Source organism: Nicotiana tomentosiformis, chromosome 12 (genome assembly GCF_000390325.3).
Source record: "Nicotiana tomentosiformis chromosome 12, ASM39032v3, whole genome shotgun sequence".
NCBI classification, from domain to species: domain Eukaryota; kingdom Viridiplantae; phylum Streptophyta; class Magnoliopsida; order Solanales; family Solanaceae; genus Nicotiana; species Nicotiana tomentosiformis.
The window spans coordinates 109,394,878-109,413,335 of NC_090823.1; the positions used below are offsets into that span (position 1 = coordinate 109,394,878).

The 18,458-nt window shown below is 37.4% G+C and overlaps 1 protein-coding gene across 1 annotated transcript; it reads left to right on the forward strand.

The window, feature by feature from the left end:
* Positions 1-238: 238 nt before the first annotated feature.
* On the forward strand, positions 239-8,058 carry LOC104095471 (cellulose synthase A catalytic subunit 2 [UDP-forming]-like). The gene is made up of 13 exons (XM_009601618.4): positions 239-843; positions 1,336-1,740; positions 1,820-1,916; positions 2,003-2,180; positions 3,755-4,021; positions 4,150-4,495; positions 4,607-4,744; positions 4,823-4,948; positions 5,035-5,247; positions 5,396-5,669; positions 5,896-6,092; positions 6,188-6,538; positions 7,050-8,058. The coding sequence occupies exons 1-13, from the start codon at positions 763-765 to the stop codon at positions 7,629-7,631; spliced, it is 3,255 nt and encodes a 1,084-aa protein (XP_009599913.1). The 5' UTR covers positions 239-762; the 3' UTR covers positions 7,632-8,058.
* Positions 8,059-18,458: the final 10,400 nt, after the last annotated feature.

The window sequence follows — 18,458 nt, forward strand, 5'->3', positions numbered from 1 at the left end:
TTATACAAAACCCCCCCCCCCCCCCTCCCAAACCTCCTTCCAAGAACCACCGTTACCTCTTGTGGGACCCACATCATTACCACCACCGACTTGGGTCCCACATGCACCCCCACCCCCAATTACCACAGTCCCACACCCCTTACTCTTTGATCATCAAAGATCCATCAAACTGATCTGTGTCCCTTATACATTACGCGTTGAACTTTCAACACACACACACTTTCTCTCTCTCTCTCTCTCTCTCTCTCTCTCTCTCTCTCTCTCTCTCTCTTACTGTCTTTGTCTGATCCCTTGTTATTCAACTGCCCGTGTGATTGATTTTCTGATCCACCCCACTTACAGCTCAACATTGAAGTGATATCTAGAGAGAGAGAGAGAGAGGAAAACCCATTTTCCATATTAACTTGGGTTTTTTTCTCTCATTCAAGAAAAGAATCAAAACCCACTACCCTAAACTCTAAAGACTATTTTTTTTTTATCCCACATACATTTTTTCCTATAATAAATAGTCCCTATATTTTTGTACACCCAATTCTCTATAGTACTAATAATGTGTATGTATCTGTGTGTTTGTACATCATTTTCAGTCATTCTTTAATTAATGGGTGTTCAAGAACAGTAGAAGAAAGAGGAGAATAAAAGGCTTTTGCTTTTTCTTGAATGTGTAATGTAATGGGGTCTTGTTGAGTGATTTCTTAGTGTGTTATTTGGGTAATGTTTTGTGTGTAAAAGGTGTTTTGAAGTTGAGATTTGGGAGTTGAAATGGATACTAAAGGGAGGCTTATTGCTGGTTCACATAATAGGAATGAGTTTGTTCTCATCAATGCTGATGAAGTGGGAAGAGTAAGTGCTTTCAAGATCCCAACTTTCTTAATTTTTATTCTATTTTTATCTCCTTTGCAGCTTTATCTTGAGTTGTTTGAAGAGATTTGAGGAATTGGTGCTCTAAAAATGGCTTTTTGAGGTCCATTTTTGTGTCGGTGGCAATGTTCTTGACTGCATTTGTCCTTTTTGAAGTTGCCTATTTGCTCATTTCCCTTTTTCTTGTGCTAAAAATGTGATCTTTAGAGAATAAAAGTTCCAAGTTTCCCTAGTATCAAGCAATTAACTTTCCAAAATTGGATCTTTCAGCTCATTTCAGCAAGCTACATTAATTTCCAGTTAGCTAAAGCTTTCTTTCTTGCATAATTTGGGCAAAATTTGTTTGTGTCCTAGGTTTTTTTTTGGCTGGCTAATAGATTATTAGTATTAATTTGTTAAGTATGAATATAGATTCTAAGCATGGAATTTCTTGATCTGATGAGTTTAATCTTTTCTATGGTGGCTTGATTGCAGGTAACTTCTGTAAAAGAATTAAGTGGGCAGATTTGCCAGATTTGTGGAGATGAGATTGAGATTACAGTAGATGAGGAGCCATTTGTTGCTTGCAATGAATGTGCATTCCCTGTTTGCAGACCCTGCTATGAGTATGAAAGGAGAGAGGGGAATCAAGCTTGCCCTCAATGCAAAACACGGTACAAGCGTATCAAAGGAAGTCCTCGAGTTGAAGGGGATGATGAAGAAGATGAATTTGATGATTTGGACAATGAGTTTGACCCTCAACAAACTGCTGAGGCTGCCCTTTCAGCTCGTCTTAACTTTGGTCGGGGCCATCCTAATGCTTCCGGGACTGCTACCCCATCGGAGATGGATCCTGCTGCCCTTGGCACTGAGATCCCTCTTCTTACTTATGGTCAAGAGGTAATGAACTCAATATTTGTCATCTTGGTATTCATAGTTTGTTAGATTTTAGCTAAACATTTAGGATATTGTGTTGTAGGATGATACAATTTCAGCTGACAAGCATGCTCTTATTATCCCACCATTTATGAGTCGTGGAAAGAAAGTTCATCCAGTTTCGGATTCTTCCATGTCTTGTAAGTTAATCTGAATCTCTTTTATGATAATAATAATTCTTCGACCAATTTGTGAACTAGAGGCTTAATATGGCCGCTCTTTGCAGTGCCTCCTCGCCCTATGGATCCTAAGAAAGATCTGGCAGTCTATGGGTATGGTAGTGTTGCATGGAAGGAGAGAATGGAGGATTGGAAGAAAAAACAGAATGATAAATTACAGATGGTTAAGCATGAAGGAGGTGGTTATAACAATGATGGAGATGAGCTGGATCCTGATTTGCCCAAGTAGGTGTATTTTTTCCTTTTCTTTTCGTTTCTCAATCTCTTAAGTGAGCGCTGATGATGATATGACTTGCTTGTTATATTCTTGGCAATGGTAATTTGACTTAAGATTTCTAGCAAGTGCAGACATCTTATAGCATTTTGAGTGATTATGTGCTAAAGAAAATGAGGTGGTGTTGTTGTTACTTCAGTATGAGGCCAAAATCTTTGAGGTCCTACATGTGGAGACAGCCTGTTTCTTAAGTCATGGAATTTGGAGCATTTCAGACGTCTTCTTAGTCTCTATCCAAGTTTTGGAATGTTCCAAAATTAGCTAATATTATCATAATTTCACTAAGTACATAAATGGAAATAGCAGCTGTTTTGAGTGGGGATAAAATTTAAAAACAACTGAGTCCCCTACTTAATTGTTGCTTTTCTCTTTTGAGTTGGATTGGTTTGAGAACTCATATGTACTTTTGCTTATTCATCAAATTGAATCTCCACGCTGTCTTAGCAGCTTTGACTTTGTTTTTTTTTCTTTCCAAAAATGCTTAATGGCAAGAGGAACTTGTCAATGGGATTAGTTCTGCTATGTCCCATTCTTGTGGGAGGACCATGGGATTTTTTGGACAAAAAATTAAGCAGGCACATCGAGTAATTAATTAAGGGGCTTGAATCAAAAGCTAAAAAGCGGACGCAAGTCTTACTTATCCAGTAAAAAATGGAAAAGAAAATGGAGGAATGTTGTAGGATTAGTCAGGATCTCAGGTGTGATTTTTGGGCACAAACCATTTCTTTTGAAGAGTTTTATTTCAATTTTTTTTTTTTAGTTAGATTAGCAAGGGGGAAATAAGAAAAAGAAATGGAAAGCAAAATATGCAAATATAGATTCTACTACTTGGAGTAACTTCATACCTTACTATTTTTCTTTTTCGTTTTTCCTTGATGGGCTGCCCGCTTGCCCTGATCGATTGTTGTGGGGGGGGGGGGGGTAAATATCATTAGAAACAAATTCTGCTAGTTCGATACACTCTCCTTTATTTTACACCGAGACTAGTAAGGGAGTTCAAATCATCATTATGTATGGTTCATATGATGCTCTAAAAATTAGTAAAAACTGGAAACTGATGATACCACTAATAAGGTCATGAGAGATCAGGATAAACGATATGCTATGTTGCACGGACTCTCCAAAACAACTGTCGCAACCGTGTCGGCTATTTTTCGAGGATCCGACACGCACCCATCAATATTTTCGGAGAGTCCGAGCAACATAGATGATATGTGTTTTCTTTCCATTTGCCTAAGCCGTGGTGGCCAAAGTTATTCAGTATATGTGCTGTCGGGTATAATATCTTAGAGAAGTGTAGATTCACTATCCACTGGAGTCCTCTGAAGTAGGCACAAAGCACATCCTCCCTCTCTCTCTCTCTCTCTCTCTCTCAATCTCTTTGTTTTCTCTTAATTGTTTTGTGTGTACTACATGTTCAGGTGTTCCAGTGAGGACCTTATTTATTCTAAATGTTGTTTGGTGCTTTATTTGAATGTATTTCGGAATCTTGAGATTTATCTCTGTTCCCTTAACCATCTTGCAGGATGGACGAAGGTAGACAACCACTTTCAAGAAAGATGCCTATTTCCTCTAGCAAGCTAAGCCCATACAGATTAATGATTTTACTTCGACTTGCAATTCTTGGGCTCTTTTTCCACTATAGAATAATGCACCCTGTCCATGGTGCTTATGGATTGTGGCTGGTGTCTATTATATGTGAAATATGGTTTGCCGTATCCTGGATATTCGATCAGTTCCCAAAATGGTTACCTATTAAGCGAGAGACGTACCTAGATAGGCTGTCACTAAGGTATACATTTTTTTAAGACATACAATGTATAATTTACTATACATTTTATGTCTATGTACACATCAATATCTATGATTCTTACCCCTCAATTGTGTCCTAACCTATTCTCTTCCATATATTTTTCTCAGGTATGAGAAAGAAGGGAAGCCTTCTGAGTTAGCCCATATCGACGTTTTTGTTAGTACTGTGGATCCATTAAAAGAGCCTCCACTTATTACTGCAAATACTGTTCTCTCTATTCTTGCTGTGGATTATCCGGTGGACAAGGTCGCATGCTATGTCTCTGATGATGGTGCTGCCATGCTTACTTTTGAGGCACTATCTGAGACATCTGAGTTTGCAAGGAAATGGGTCCCATTCTGCAAGAAATTTAGCATAGAGCCTCGAGCCCCCGAGTGGTATTTTGCTGAGAAGGTTGATTATTTGAAGAACAAAGTAAATCCATCATTTGTGAGGGAACGCCGTGCCATGAAGGTGTGCTGTTTATTCAAATTTTCATTCCGCATCCTCGATTTCCCAGGTGTGTTGATATGATTGTTAATAACTATTGCTGAAGACATAAACTTGGTAACATTTTTGGCGCAGAGAGACTATGAAGAATTTAAGGTTCGAATAAATGGATTGGTTTCCATGGCACAAAAGGTTCCTGAGGATGGTTGGACCATGCAAGATGGAACCCCTTGGCCGGGGAATAATGTCAGGGATCACCCCGGGATGATCCAGGTTTTGCTTTTGCTCTCTTCATTCTCCAAATTTACGATGTTAAAATTGTGAACTAACCTGTTTCATTTCTGTACAAAGGTCTTCCTGGGTCATGATGGTGTCCGTGATATTGAAGGGAAAGTTCTGCCTCGCCTTGTTTATGTTTCTCGTGAGAAGAGGCCAGGGTTTGATCACCACAAAAAGGCCGGTGCCATGAATGCTTTGGTAAGTCATCTTCCATCTTTTTCTAAAAGTACAGCATTAGACTTAATCTAGTGGCTATTGACCCACTTTATAAAATGTGATTGTAGATGCGGGTGTCAGCGGTCATCTCAAATGCTCCTTATTTACTCAACGTGGATTGTGATCACTATATAAATAACAGTAAGGCACTGCGAGAAGCTATGTGCTTTATGATGGACCCCACTTCAGGAAAGAAAATATGCTATGTACAATTTCCTCAAAGATTTGATGGCATTGATCGACATGATAGATACTCAAACCGCAATGTGGTCTTCTTTGATGTGCGTAAGAATGCCTTCTTTAGTTATTTATGACTTATGTAATTTTGCACAGATCCATATCTTGTTATCTGTTTTTGCTTGTGCATATGGATATGATATGCACCCTCAGCTACCTTACTGAAGATAATTTTATGCTTTTTGGGAACAGATAAATATGAAAGGACTTGATGGGATCCAGGGTCCGATTTATGTGGGAACGGGATGCGTCTTCAGGAGGCAAGCACTTTATGGATATGATGCTCCAAAGAAGGCAAAACCTCCAGGGAAAACGTGCAATTGTTGGCCGAACTGGTGTTGCTTTTGTTGTAAATCTCGAAAGAAGCATAAGAAAGGGAAAACGAGCAAGGATAAAAAGAAGATAAAAGGCAAGGATGCTTCGACTCAGATTCATGCCCTTGAGAATATTGAGGAAGGAATTGAAGGTAAGAAAAAGGAACTTTGAGATGCAACCGCTGACCAATATCTAGCCTTAAGTCTTAAATAGATAGTTGAATTTGGATTTATTAGTTGAATTTGGATTTATTTTCTACTTGCACATATATTCATTACAGAATAATTTCCTCTTTATTTTCCACAGCACGTTCTTCCCTTTCTTATGCTAGAGCTTTTTTAGATATAAATCTATGCTAACCAACTCATTTGATACAGGAATAGATAATGAAAAAGCATTACTCATGCCCCAAATAAAACTCGAGAAGAAATTTGGACAATCACCAGTATTTGTTGCTTCAACACTTTTAGAAGATGGCGGTGTTCCTCTAGGAGCAACCTCAGCATCTCTCCTGAAAGAAGCCATCCATGTTATTAGCTGTGGTTATGAAGACAAAACAGAATGGGGTAAAGAGGTAAAAGAACTGCTTAGTTTCTTAAATTTGTTTTAAGCTCGAGATGCATTCTGCATTTGGTGGGCTCACTTATTAATTTATACCATGTTTACCAGGTTGGATGGATTTATGGATCTGTTACTGAGGATATCTTAACTGGGTTCAAGATGCACTGCCATGGTTGGAGGTCTGTGTACTGCATGCCGAAAAGGCCTGCATTTAAGGGGTCAGCTCCTATCAATCTTTCAGATCGTCTGCATCAGGTTCTGCGGTGGGCCTTGGGATCTGTTGAGATTTTCTTTAGTAGACATTGTCCCATTTGGTATGGATATGGGTGTGGTCTGAAACCATTGGAGCGGTTTTCATACATAAATTCAGTTGTCTATCCATTGACTTCCATCCCTCTGATTGCATATTGTACATTGCCAGCATTCTGTTTGCTTACTGGGAAATTCATCGTTCCAGAGGTAGGGCTTCCCCTTCATTGTTTCGTTGTTATTCATTTGGTCATGTTGCATCAATTGTGTATTTTAAGTTCTGTGTCGCATAAACCTCTGTTCTGAAAAAATCCATGCATATCGAATGTTTGAATTCCCTTAATTGATTTCTAGCAAAATAGCATCTTATGTGAAGTGCTATATTTCTTTTGATGTGTGAGATACACAAATTACTAAATCCCAAACTGGGAGAGTTCTTTCAAGAAACAGCATGACAACCGTTGGCTATTGTTTTGTTAATCTTAATAAGAAAAAAAAAAAAAACATTTTCCTTCCCACCCCCCATATTCGCATGCTATTCAGTCTGTCATTTAAACCATGATTCCAATTTCTGGTGTCTGTGTATTGTGGCCGACTGGCCGCGTACTTGAAATTTCACTATCTTCAGTTCCTATAAAATTTTAATAACAGGATAGAACCAAAATAAAACGTCATAAACTCATCTAATGTATTTTTGCTGACTATTCTTTGCTGTCTGCAGCTTAGCAACTATGCCAGCATTGTGTTCATGGCACTTTTTATATCAATTGCTGCGACCACTATTCTGGAGATACGGTGGGGAGATGTTGGCATAGATGACATGTGGAGAAATGAGCAATTCTGGGTTATTGGTGGTGTCTCGTCCCACTTTTTTGCTCTTATACAAGGTCTTCTTAAAGTTTTGGCTGGTGTCAACACAAACTTCACTGTCACATCAAAAGCAGCAGATGACGGGGAGTTTTCTGAGCTTTACCTCTTCAAGTGGACATCCTTGTTGATTGTTCCGATGACCTTGTTAATTATCAACATCATAGGAGTTGTAGTTGGAGTTTCAGATGCAATCAACAACGGATATGATTCGTGGGGTCCTTTATTCGGCAAGCTTTTCTTCGCCTTATGGGTCATTGTTCATTTGTACCCCTTCCTCAAAGGTTTGATGGGGAAACAAAGCAATGTTCCAACTATCATCGTTGTGTGGTCTATCCTTCTAGCTTCTATCCTTTCGTTGTTGTGGGTCCGAATCAATCCATTCGTGTCAAGAGATGGACTCGTGTTAGAAGTATGTGGGTTGGATTGCGAGTAAGATCAAGAAATTGGACACGATAAATGGCTCGAGTGTATATGCGAACGAAATATTCAAATAGGGGAAGAAGTTCAACCCCTAACACTATTGTTTTGATCATCAATGAATATGAGGAAGAGCTCTGGTGGTTGTGTATAGATTAAAAGGCAGGTAGCAGACACATTGATATTTGTTTTGCAAAGTGTTTCTTGATTCTTTTTTGATACATTTTGGGATTTGTTGCTTGGGAGTTGGAAGAAGGGGGGAGGGGTGGAGTTCCAATATTTGTAATCCCAACAGAAGATAAGATTAGTTGTCATAAGTTATATCCCCTTCTCAATAAGGGATATCACACGGAAATGTTTTTTCATCAGTAATTTAAGGACTTTTGTTCCACTGTTGCCATTCTAAAAGAAGTGAAATTGGATTCTGGTGTTTTGTTCTATAACTATTGTATTTTTTGTCATCATTTTGGATGCCTATATTCTGTTAACTGTAACATTTTCTCGTGCCATATATCATATTCGATGCTATGAACTGGTAGGATTTTTTATTATCGGGTAACAATCCGTTTGCTAATCACTATGGTTTAGTGTAAACTTTGTAGAACTATAAAGATCATAGTAGAGGCCCTTGCAGTTCAATGTGAAGTGCAGTGATTCTTGAATGTATTGCATAGACTCAGTTTCGTAGATGAATCTTTAAGTTATAGCTTCTTGCCAAAACATTCTTTAGCTTTTATTTTCCAGGAGAACCTTTTCTGGAATACAAGTTCTAATTTTATCATTTCATTTCCAACATTGTAGAAAAAATCTATTAAGGATATTAGAGATACCCTTTTCATTCTTTATGCCGAAGGTGTAGAATCACCTGCCTTGGTTAGTAATAGAGATATATTATGGAATAGGAGGAAAAAGGGGTCAAATTTACCTCTTAACTTTTGAATATTGTCTACATTTATTCATTTCGTCAAATGCATTAGATTTGCGAAATACTGTTAGGAGCAAAGTATTAGATTTGAACCTCGTAAACTTCCTTTATGCTACTAATTTTCCATTAAACTGTTCTTTTTCATGCAATACCATTATTAAACTTTTAAAGCACAATATCCCAATATAGATTTCGTTGATTGCTTACTTGTATTTTAATTTCATTAAAGCTAAGAGCCTGTTTGGCCAAGTTACAAAAATCAGCTTATTTTGAGAAGTATTTTTTTTCAAAAGTGTTTTTCTCAAAAATACTTTTGGTGAGAAGCAGTTTGTGTTTGACTAATTAATTTGAAAAACATTTCTGAACATCAATTAGTATGCTTCTGCTTCTCAAAATCACTTTTTCTTCTTCCAAAAATTTGGCCAAACATTTCAACTTTGAAAAAAAAAAATACTTGTAGGATTAGATAAGTTTGGCCAGCTATTAAGGCCCATACACAAGTACAAGTGCTTATTATATCATTTTGTTTGATAGATCATGCTGAAATTGTGGATATAATAAGTTTAGGCTTTGAGTCCTAAAATACAACTTTGCTTAAAAATTGTTCGTTGTACAAACGGTTGGCACATTTATGATCTTTTTATTGACAAAGAAGATATTGAGGCATTGTAAGAACTGACTTGTGTTTTTCTTCTTCTTAGGAGGTTCCATTATTAATTTTTTTCTTCTAAACAGTTAGTGTTACTATGATTATGGATTCAACAAATCAATCAATCATCCAAATGTAGTAGCAAAGCTTGGTCCTTCTCTTTTCTCCATTGAAACTAGAAATCATCTACCATTTTAATTACTTTGCTCTCTAAATATCCATGAGATTAAGACCTAGAGGTTGCTATTTAATTTGAACCGCATATGCACCAAGGAATGTGTTAAGTCAATAAAGTTAATCGATATTAACATCAAGTGATTTTTGTTATTTGTCTATGTTTTGATGGATAACAAGTACTCAACTAATTAAACTGGCCCGAAAACTATCGGTATTAAAAATTACGCCAAATAAATTGGCCAACTGACAAACAGGTCCCATTTCTGGACAGAATTTTTTTGTTTTTCAAGTTCAACCACATATATTCTTCTAAAGTTTCAAAGTTCAATCCTTTTTTTTCTTTCAATTGGAAAAAAAAGAAAAGAAATAGCAGACGAATTTAGTAGGAGAAAGGGAGAGTCAGAAATCTCGTGTGGAAAGTGCCGCTCACTGCACCCACGTTTAACCAGGCGATGCTGCGTTTGCACATATGCTAAAGATCTCATCATTCTTTCCCTTTCTAGTTCACTACAAAGATATGATAACCACTCAATTTCTATTAAAAAAAAAAAACTCACTGATAATCAAAGACAAAAAGAGATAACCAAGGTAAAAAAAGATTAAAGAAAGTAGTGTTTGTGATGGTAGAGAGGGAATTTATAGGAGGAGGATGGCGGCGCTGCTGAAACAGTTGTTATGTTTGCCCTAATGGGTGTCCCTTTTATAATGATGAGTCTCGATCATCTTCACCAAGTCAACAGGGATCTGACGGTAGACAAGCAATCGCCTATAAAACTAATTTTTGGAATTCTTTTTTAAATACTATAAAAACCCGTTTGTCCATAAATATTTTTTCCTTTTTTTTTTAAAACTCATTTTAAAAATATTATTTGATTATATATTGCACTTGTTATGAAAATATTATATTGTGGATTTCCATTTATTATTCCGCTATAGATAATCTTCCTGAAAAAGATTATCCATTTAGTACTCTGTTGAAATTTATCTACAAGCAGCTAATGTAGGCAGGTTGCAAGTAACTCAATGAAATGATTTGCAGCAGCTTCTTATTAAGCAGGCATGTTGCAAGCAGCTCATGTAGACAGCTTACAAGCAGCTAAAGAAAAGCCTCGCATCTGCTTCCTCTCTTCTATAAATAGAGGAGTTTTCAGTTCATCATGTACATAAGTTTGAAATTTGAATAATATATCAGTTTCTTTCTGTACTTGTCTTTACTTACAGTCTTTATTTTATAACACGTTATCAGCACGAGACTCTGCCATCTCGAGCAAATACTTTGAAAGTATCAGAGGTACGAACTTTTTTTTAAAAAATAATGTCAAATCTTTCTAAACTTGAATTTGTAGCCCTGAATATATCGGGCAAAAGCTACATGTCTTGGGTGCTTGATGCCGAAATTCATTTTGATGCGATGGGTCTAGCAGACACCATCAAGGACAAAAATCAGGCATCAAACCAAGACCGTGCCAAAGCAATGATATTCCTACGCCATCACCTTGATGAGGGCCTGAAAATAAAATATCTTACTGTTAAAGATCTAGTCATACTGTGGAATAATTTGAAAGATAGATATGACCACCTGAAGATGGTCATTCTTCCACATGCACGATATGATTGGACTCATTTAAGGCTACAAGATTTTAAATCTATCAGTGAGTATAACTCTGTTATGTTCAGAATTATTTTCCAATTAAAATTATGTGGTGATAATATTACTGATCATGATATGTTGGAGAAAACTTTCATTACTTTTTATGCCTCGAATATGCTCCTGCAACAGCAATATCGAGAGATTGGATTCAAAAAATTATTCTGAACTTATCTCACATCTTCTTGTAGCCAAGCAACATAATGGGCTATTAATGAAAAATTATGAAAGACGACCAACTGGTTCTTGTCCATTCCCTGAAGTGAATGAGACAAACTACCACCAAGCTAAGCGTGGAAGAGGTCGTGGCTCCAATCATGGTCATGGCCATGGTCGGGGAAGAAACTCTAATCATGGTAATAATAATGCACCAAAGAACCCTCCTCACCACCCGCAGTGGAAAAGGAAGGAACAAAAGCATAAAGTGGTGCAAGCAACAAATGCAAAATATGCATGCTATAGATGTGGCGGAAAAGGGCAGTGGTCACGTACTTGTCGTATGCCTAAGCACCTGGTTGAACTTTATCAAGCCTCCCTGAAGAAGACAGAGAAAAATACTGAAGCAAATTTTATTTCTAAAGATAATTTAGACTTCATGCATTTGGATGTAGCTGATTACTTTGCACTCCCAGAAGGAGAAACAAGTCATGTGATCGATGGTGAATTTGTAGAAATGTAAATATTTTAATTTTGGTTGTTTGTAATAGATAATATGGTTATGTAATTGATGTACATAAATAAAAGTTATACTTTGATAATGATGTTTATTATAATATATTTTATTTATGTCATTTTGAAGAATATGGATAATCCTCAAATTATGTTTGGATCAAAGACCAATCATGAAGATATTTGTGTAATTGATAGTGGAACAACTCATGCCATATTCAAAGATCAGGAATACTTTTCTTATTTGCATAGGAAAAAAGCAAATGTTTCTACAATTTCTGGTAATATAAGTTTGATTGAAGGCTCTGGTAGAGCTGTTGTATTTATGTCTAAGGGAATAAAACTTATAATAGACAATGCATTATTCTCCTCCAAGTCCCGAAAAAACTTATTGAGTTTTATAGATATCCGCTGAAATGGGTATCATGTTGAGACGATAGATGAAATGAATATGGAATATCTTTGTATTACAAAGAATGTTTCGGGCCAGAAGTACATTGTAGAAAAGTTACCAACTTTATCTTCTGATTTATACTATTCAAAGATTAGTACAGTTGAAGCACACTCTATCGTAAACCAGAAGTTTACTGATTCAAATATTTTTGTACTTGGACATGGCCGTTTGGGCCATCCTGGATCAATAATGATAAGACAAATTACTAAAAAATCGAGTGGGCATCCATTAAAGAGCCTGAAGATTCTTACAAATAATAAATTTTCTTGTGATGCTTGTTATCAAGGCAAAATGATCACTAGACCATCACCAATAAATGTTGCCATTGAATCCCCTGCCTTTTTAGAACGTATACATGGGGATATATGTGGACCCATTTACCTACCAAGTGGGTTGTTTAGATATTTTATAGTCCTAATAGATGTCTCTTCAAGATGGTCTCATGTGTACCTACTATCATCTCGCAACCTGACGTTTGCAAAGCTATTAGTCCAAATAATTCGAATAAGGGCACAATTCCCAAATTATCCTATAAAGGCTATTCGCCTTGATAATGTTGGAGAATTCTCATCTCAAACTTTTGATGATTACTGTCTATCGGTTGGGATAAAAGTTGAACATCCTGTAGCTCATGTTCATACTCAAAATGCCTTGCAGAGTCATTATTAAACGCCTGCAATTGATAGTGTCACGACCCAAAATCCACTAGTTGTGATGGCACCTAACCCAATCCGCTAGATAAGCCAACTAATAACTATCCAATTTCAATTAACTTTTTAATAAGATAATTAAACAAAAGAATTTTCTGAATCTTATACATTCTGAAAATGACTCAAGTGAGAGAACTGTCTGCCAGATTAACAAGCACTACCACAACGAAATACTGAAAATAAATCCATCACACACCGTAGAACCATCACACAATTTTAACACAAGGTTCATACCTTAACATAACTCCGCTGCAATGTGTGACCCCATCCAAATGCTGGCCCATATTATATACCTCGAGCCACCCTGCTCAAAATCAATAACCACGGAGAAGCAAATGACACAATGCCACAAAAAACCTGAAAGAACATAACCAATACGCAATCAATCATGCAATACCCAAATACTCATCTCGCTCAAATTCCGCCATAAGGCCCCTAATAGAACCACACCATGTGTGCATAACCAATGAATCACAATTTCTCGTAGCATAAAAGAGTAACTCACAAATCATTTCAGAACACGAATAATCTCAACATCAAGCGAATGGTACATCCCTCAATAATAGCAGTATGAAGCCAACCAATCCGACTTGGCGTGGAACACACATCCTAATTGGGCCTACCAATGGACCCCCAAATCAGCTCTGGTTACCCACAAATAGATAAATAACCCTCCAAAAATCCATAATAACTGAAATCATAATACATACTATCATTTGGCTGGCTTCGGCCACTACTTCACAGTCCACAACCATGAAACAATAAGCTTCTGAAAACTCTCAGTCTTCAAATCCCTAGAACACATGAATCACCATTTCTGATCCAATCTTCATCGCCCAAATGACTATCACATCCTTAATGCACGATCATCCCACTCGGAATATTTCCATAATACTTCTGTGCCGCATAGCAATAATTTGAATATCAGCATTCTATCAACCAGGTGTGTATCGTAATACTAATGACATCGAAACACAATGCACTTTTTGAAATGCGCACCCTTCTCGGGGATTACCAAGCAGTTATAACATTTATCTAAATATATGAAGTTGACCATGTTGTCCAAAATTTGGGACCTTCCCTTCAAGACTGAACTGCCACCTCGTATATGTATATTTTAATCCCGCACAACACACCGCATCTATTATGCCATCATGTGACAAGCACAAGAATCTCATTATCAACTTTGAGTCACCAACAATTTACATACCCTATTAGTTAGAAACCTTTCTCTTGCTTCTTTCCAGGAGGAAATCACAATACACAACACGTTTCCCACACCGGTAGAAAAGTATCCGACTTAAACTATGGTAGAAACCTTCAAGAATACTTTGGAATTCATTTGCACATAATCAAGCCATTAGAACTGAATATCTCTAACTCAAACAAGCCACGCAAGTCACCAAACCCAAGAATATTGCCACCAAAATATCTGTAAAGTCTTACCACATCGTAATTACCCAAAGGACCGATCCTACCATTACCATACTGGTCCAGTCTACTACCCAGTTGTCCTATTTCTCCGAGTCCCTCTGAATTTGTCTTCAGATTGATACTTCTCCTTGCTAAAACACCACGATCGTTAACCACAACTCACTATAAGACACCCTAACATAAAACCACACCGCCATAAGGCCCATAAGTCAATGTATTCTTTTTAAGTACCCCAAAAGCACCACAAACGAGACATCCACTCTTAAAAACCTTATGTAAATTAAAAATTGTCCCCCTTTCCTTTCTTATACTGTAATGTAGAGTCCTTAGTCATATAGAATTTTCTCAAGTCCAGGCGCCATTAAATGCAAATCTCATATTTTATCCATACACAAGTCCGGAGAAATTCTCAATTGCTATATATAAACCTCGAACCTATTGGAACTTTCTCGAGAGTCTCCCCCTTTGTTCAAATCCAAATTACACTGCCCAAATGGGCCAAGAGACACGTGCCTCATTAGCACAATAACACTTAAAGAAGTAACTTTACTTTAATACCACCGATCAAATTCATACTCCGTGGGCACTACATCATTCACAAATTATAACTCACTCATCCCACAATTTTCATATACTCATAAAGCGCAATATAACCCGTATCCAGAAATTTCCTTACTCCAGTTATTCTCGAACACCACCTCTGAAAGTCATCACTAATTCCCAAGTAAACCTCAGACCAAAACAAAAATTTGACCCATAGCCATGAATTAAATTGTTAATAGCAGACTCCCCCACTTGGCTCAAAGCCATAAATCAAAACATTCGATAACTCACAATACCCATACTCTATTGCTGCCATAATACTTTAGTCAGTTCAATGAAAATTTTTCTCAAGCTCATATAACACCAACCATAAAATACCTCGATCATCCTCTAAGCTCGCATTTATTCTCTTGACAGTCAAGTCAACTCTCTCAACCAGATTCAAATTTAAATCTTAATACATACACCCCACTGGCAGAAAAGAAACTTTCCACTCACATTATAAGGAACATACCTACGTAGATTACTCTGCAGGGGATAACCCACCTGCTTAGCCTCAAATTGGTATCTTGTTATACCCTTTCGCAGTCACAATTACTATGCAATTACTTAATCTTTTCGAGTCCAAACTCATTAACAAGACATGAGAATTTAATTTGTCCCAAAATTTAATAACATAAAAGATCCTTCAAAACATTTACACTCGAAATTGTACGTCATATCAAAACGAAAATCAAGCACCCAATTGCCTTTCCTTTACATTTTAAGGAAACACTTCTCATCATATTCAAATCGTCTTAACACATCTCGTAGTTACATCATACCCATCACAAAGCCATTCCACCGCTCATCGAGCCACAAATTCCACTCGTAGGGACATATGAGTCCAAATATACAAGTTACAATTGAAGTTACCGAGCTTAAGCTACGATCTAACCATGGCCTCAAGTCCTCCAGACTGGCCCATCACCAAAACACATAATACACATCTCGAACCTCGTTCATAGAATCACAAGCCGGTGATGCACATCTGATACCGAGCGCTCATGTGCGCATACGAATACGTGGAAGGAATTCAAAGAGTTATGTCTCAAGCTGAATCAATTCCGCACAATAAGGAACAAAAGATGGGAAGTATATATCCTAAATGCCGTGTAGCCTTTCGAAGATAGGTATGGACGTCATCATACCGATCCGAAAGACTCTACTAGACACTTGCTCATGACTTGTAGAACCTATGAACCTAAAGCTCTGGTACCACCTTATCACGACCCAAAATTCACTAGTCGTAATGGCACCTAACCCAACCCCCTAGGTAAGCCAACTAATAACTATCCAATTTTAATTAACTTTTTAATAAGACAATTAAACAAAGGAATTATCTGAATCTTATACATTTTCCAAGGACTGGTAGTACAAATCATGAGCTTCTAAAAATAGAATTTACAAAGATGATATGAAGTAAATACATCTTATATTTGAAAAGTACATAAATATAGTTTTTATAAATCTAAGGCTACCATGAACAAGAGGCAGCTACAATAGGAACGCAGGTACATCTTCAAATCCGGCAACCATCGCGCACAGCAACAACAACAGCCAACAACTGCACACAATGTACAGAAGTGTAGTATCAGTACAACTGACCCCATGTACTGAGTAAGTAACAAACCTAACCTTAGGTTGAAAGCAGTGACGAGCTGGAACATAGGTCGGGTCCAGCACCAATAACCAATAGCAGTTCCTAACAACGTAGAGCATATAAATAAGAAAGTAACTCAGCGATAAAAATGCTCAACTTTTTCATAGTTTTCCGAAAATAGTTCCACTTTTCAAGAATATCAGTGAAATCTTAAATCCTTTACCGAAATCGTCATAAAATATGAGATAATTTGAAAACCGTAAATTTTTCCAAAAATCCTTTCCACAATAAATTAGATATTTCATTTTCTTTCCAAATATCAAGTGTGAAATACCTCTCTATGACCACATATCAATGTGTGTAAAAATTCATGAATGACGTGATACCGTACAATATGGGGAAAATATATCTCTATGTTTGTATGTCATGTGTGCATGCCAATGCCATGTATCTCAGAGATGAATCATGTACTGACACTCTCAGAGTACTTAATCTCACTGTCTCACACTTTCCACTCATCATGCTCAACCACTCGGTACTGTATATGGCCCATACAGCCCAGGGAAATCCATCCCAGAACATATACAACACTGGCTATAAGTCACCTAGTACCGAGGAAAAGAGGCAATCTAACCCTGTGGAGAATTCCATCTCCAGGTATCAAGTACTTCGGAAAAATCCATGTCCAAGGAAATCCATCCCTCAATAATATCACTCGCGCTCACTGGGGGTGTGTACAGACTCCGGAGGGGCTCCTTCAGCCCAAGCGCTATCATAAATCAGTATCAATATCATAATCAATCAGGCCCTCGGCTTCACTCAGTCATCAATCTCTTCAGTCTCTCTCTCGTGGGCTCACAATGTCATAAAAATATCTCAAAAATGATGATATAATATATCAATAAATAACAATAGATACTAAGATATGATATGCATGTGAATACGTATGACTGGGTATGTAATGCAATGAAAACAGATAACTTAATAGCAGAAATGACCTTGGTGGGTCCCAACAGGATAAACATGTAGTCTAAACATAGTTTATAGCATGAATCACATTTTGATAACTCTAGTACGTAGAGATTTCCTGATTTCAAACAAGTTCAAATAACTACACAGTTCACACGGTGCACGCCCACACGCCCGTCACCTAGCATGTACGTCACCTCAACACCAAATACATAACACATATAATTAGGGTTCATACTCTCAGCTCCAAGATAAGAAGAGTTACTTACCTCAAACAAGCCGAATACAATGTCGAGCAAGCTAAATAATGCTCCAAATATTCCATTCTGTGCGTACCAATTTCTGAACGGCTCGAATCTAGCCACAATAAATTTGATTCAGTCCACACAATTTATAGAAATTAATTCATATCAAAATACCAATATTTTCCCACAAAATTCGAAATTACACTCCAAAAATTGCCAATGGGACCCATATCTCGGAATCCGACGAAACTCACAAAATCTGACAACTCATCCAATTAGAAGTTCAACCATACAAATTTCACTCAAATCCAACTCCGAATCGGTGTTCAAATCTCGAAAATTCATTTTATGAAATTATAGAAAATTCCTCTGATTTATCTCAAAAAATCAATATTCTAACGTCGAAAACAAAGATTAATTCATGGAATATAATCATAAGGGAGTCAAGAACACTTACCCAAAGTTGTGTGGAAACATTCCTCTCCAAAATCGCCCAAACTGACCTCCAAAATCCGAAAATGGTGAAAAATAGCGAAACCCCAAACTTAAAGGGTTCTACCCAGGATTTTCGCATCTGTGGAGCCTGGGCTCGCTCCTGCGCAACCGTTTATGAGGGAACAACGCCGCACCTATGCAACAACTCGCTTCTGTGCCCAAGACCTTCGCTTCTGCGGGGCCGCAGATGCTCCCCAATTTCCCGCTTCTGCGATCAATTTCAGCCCAGCCTTCCTTCACTTTTGCGACCAACTATCCGCATCTACGGACTCGCATCTGCATT

Coding starts and splice junctions, on each gene's coding strand:
- LOC104095471 (XM_009601618.4), top strand. CDS start 763: ATGGATACTAAAGGGAGGCTTATTGCTGGTTCACATAATAGGAATGAG. Junction 4,496..4,606: donor GGGAACGCCGTGCCATGAAG/GTGTGCTGTTTA, acceptor TTTTTGGCGCAG/AGAGACTATGAAGAATTTAA. Junction 5,248..5,395: donor GCAATGTGGTCTTCTTTGAT/GTGCGTAAGAAT, acceptor TTTTGGGAACAG/ATAAATATGAAAGGACTTGA.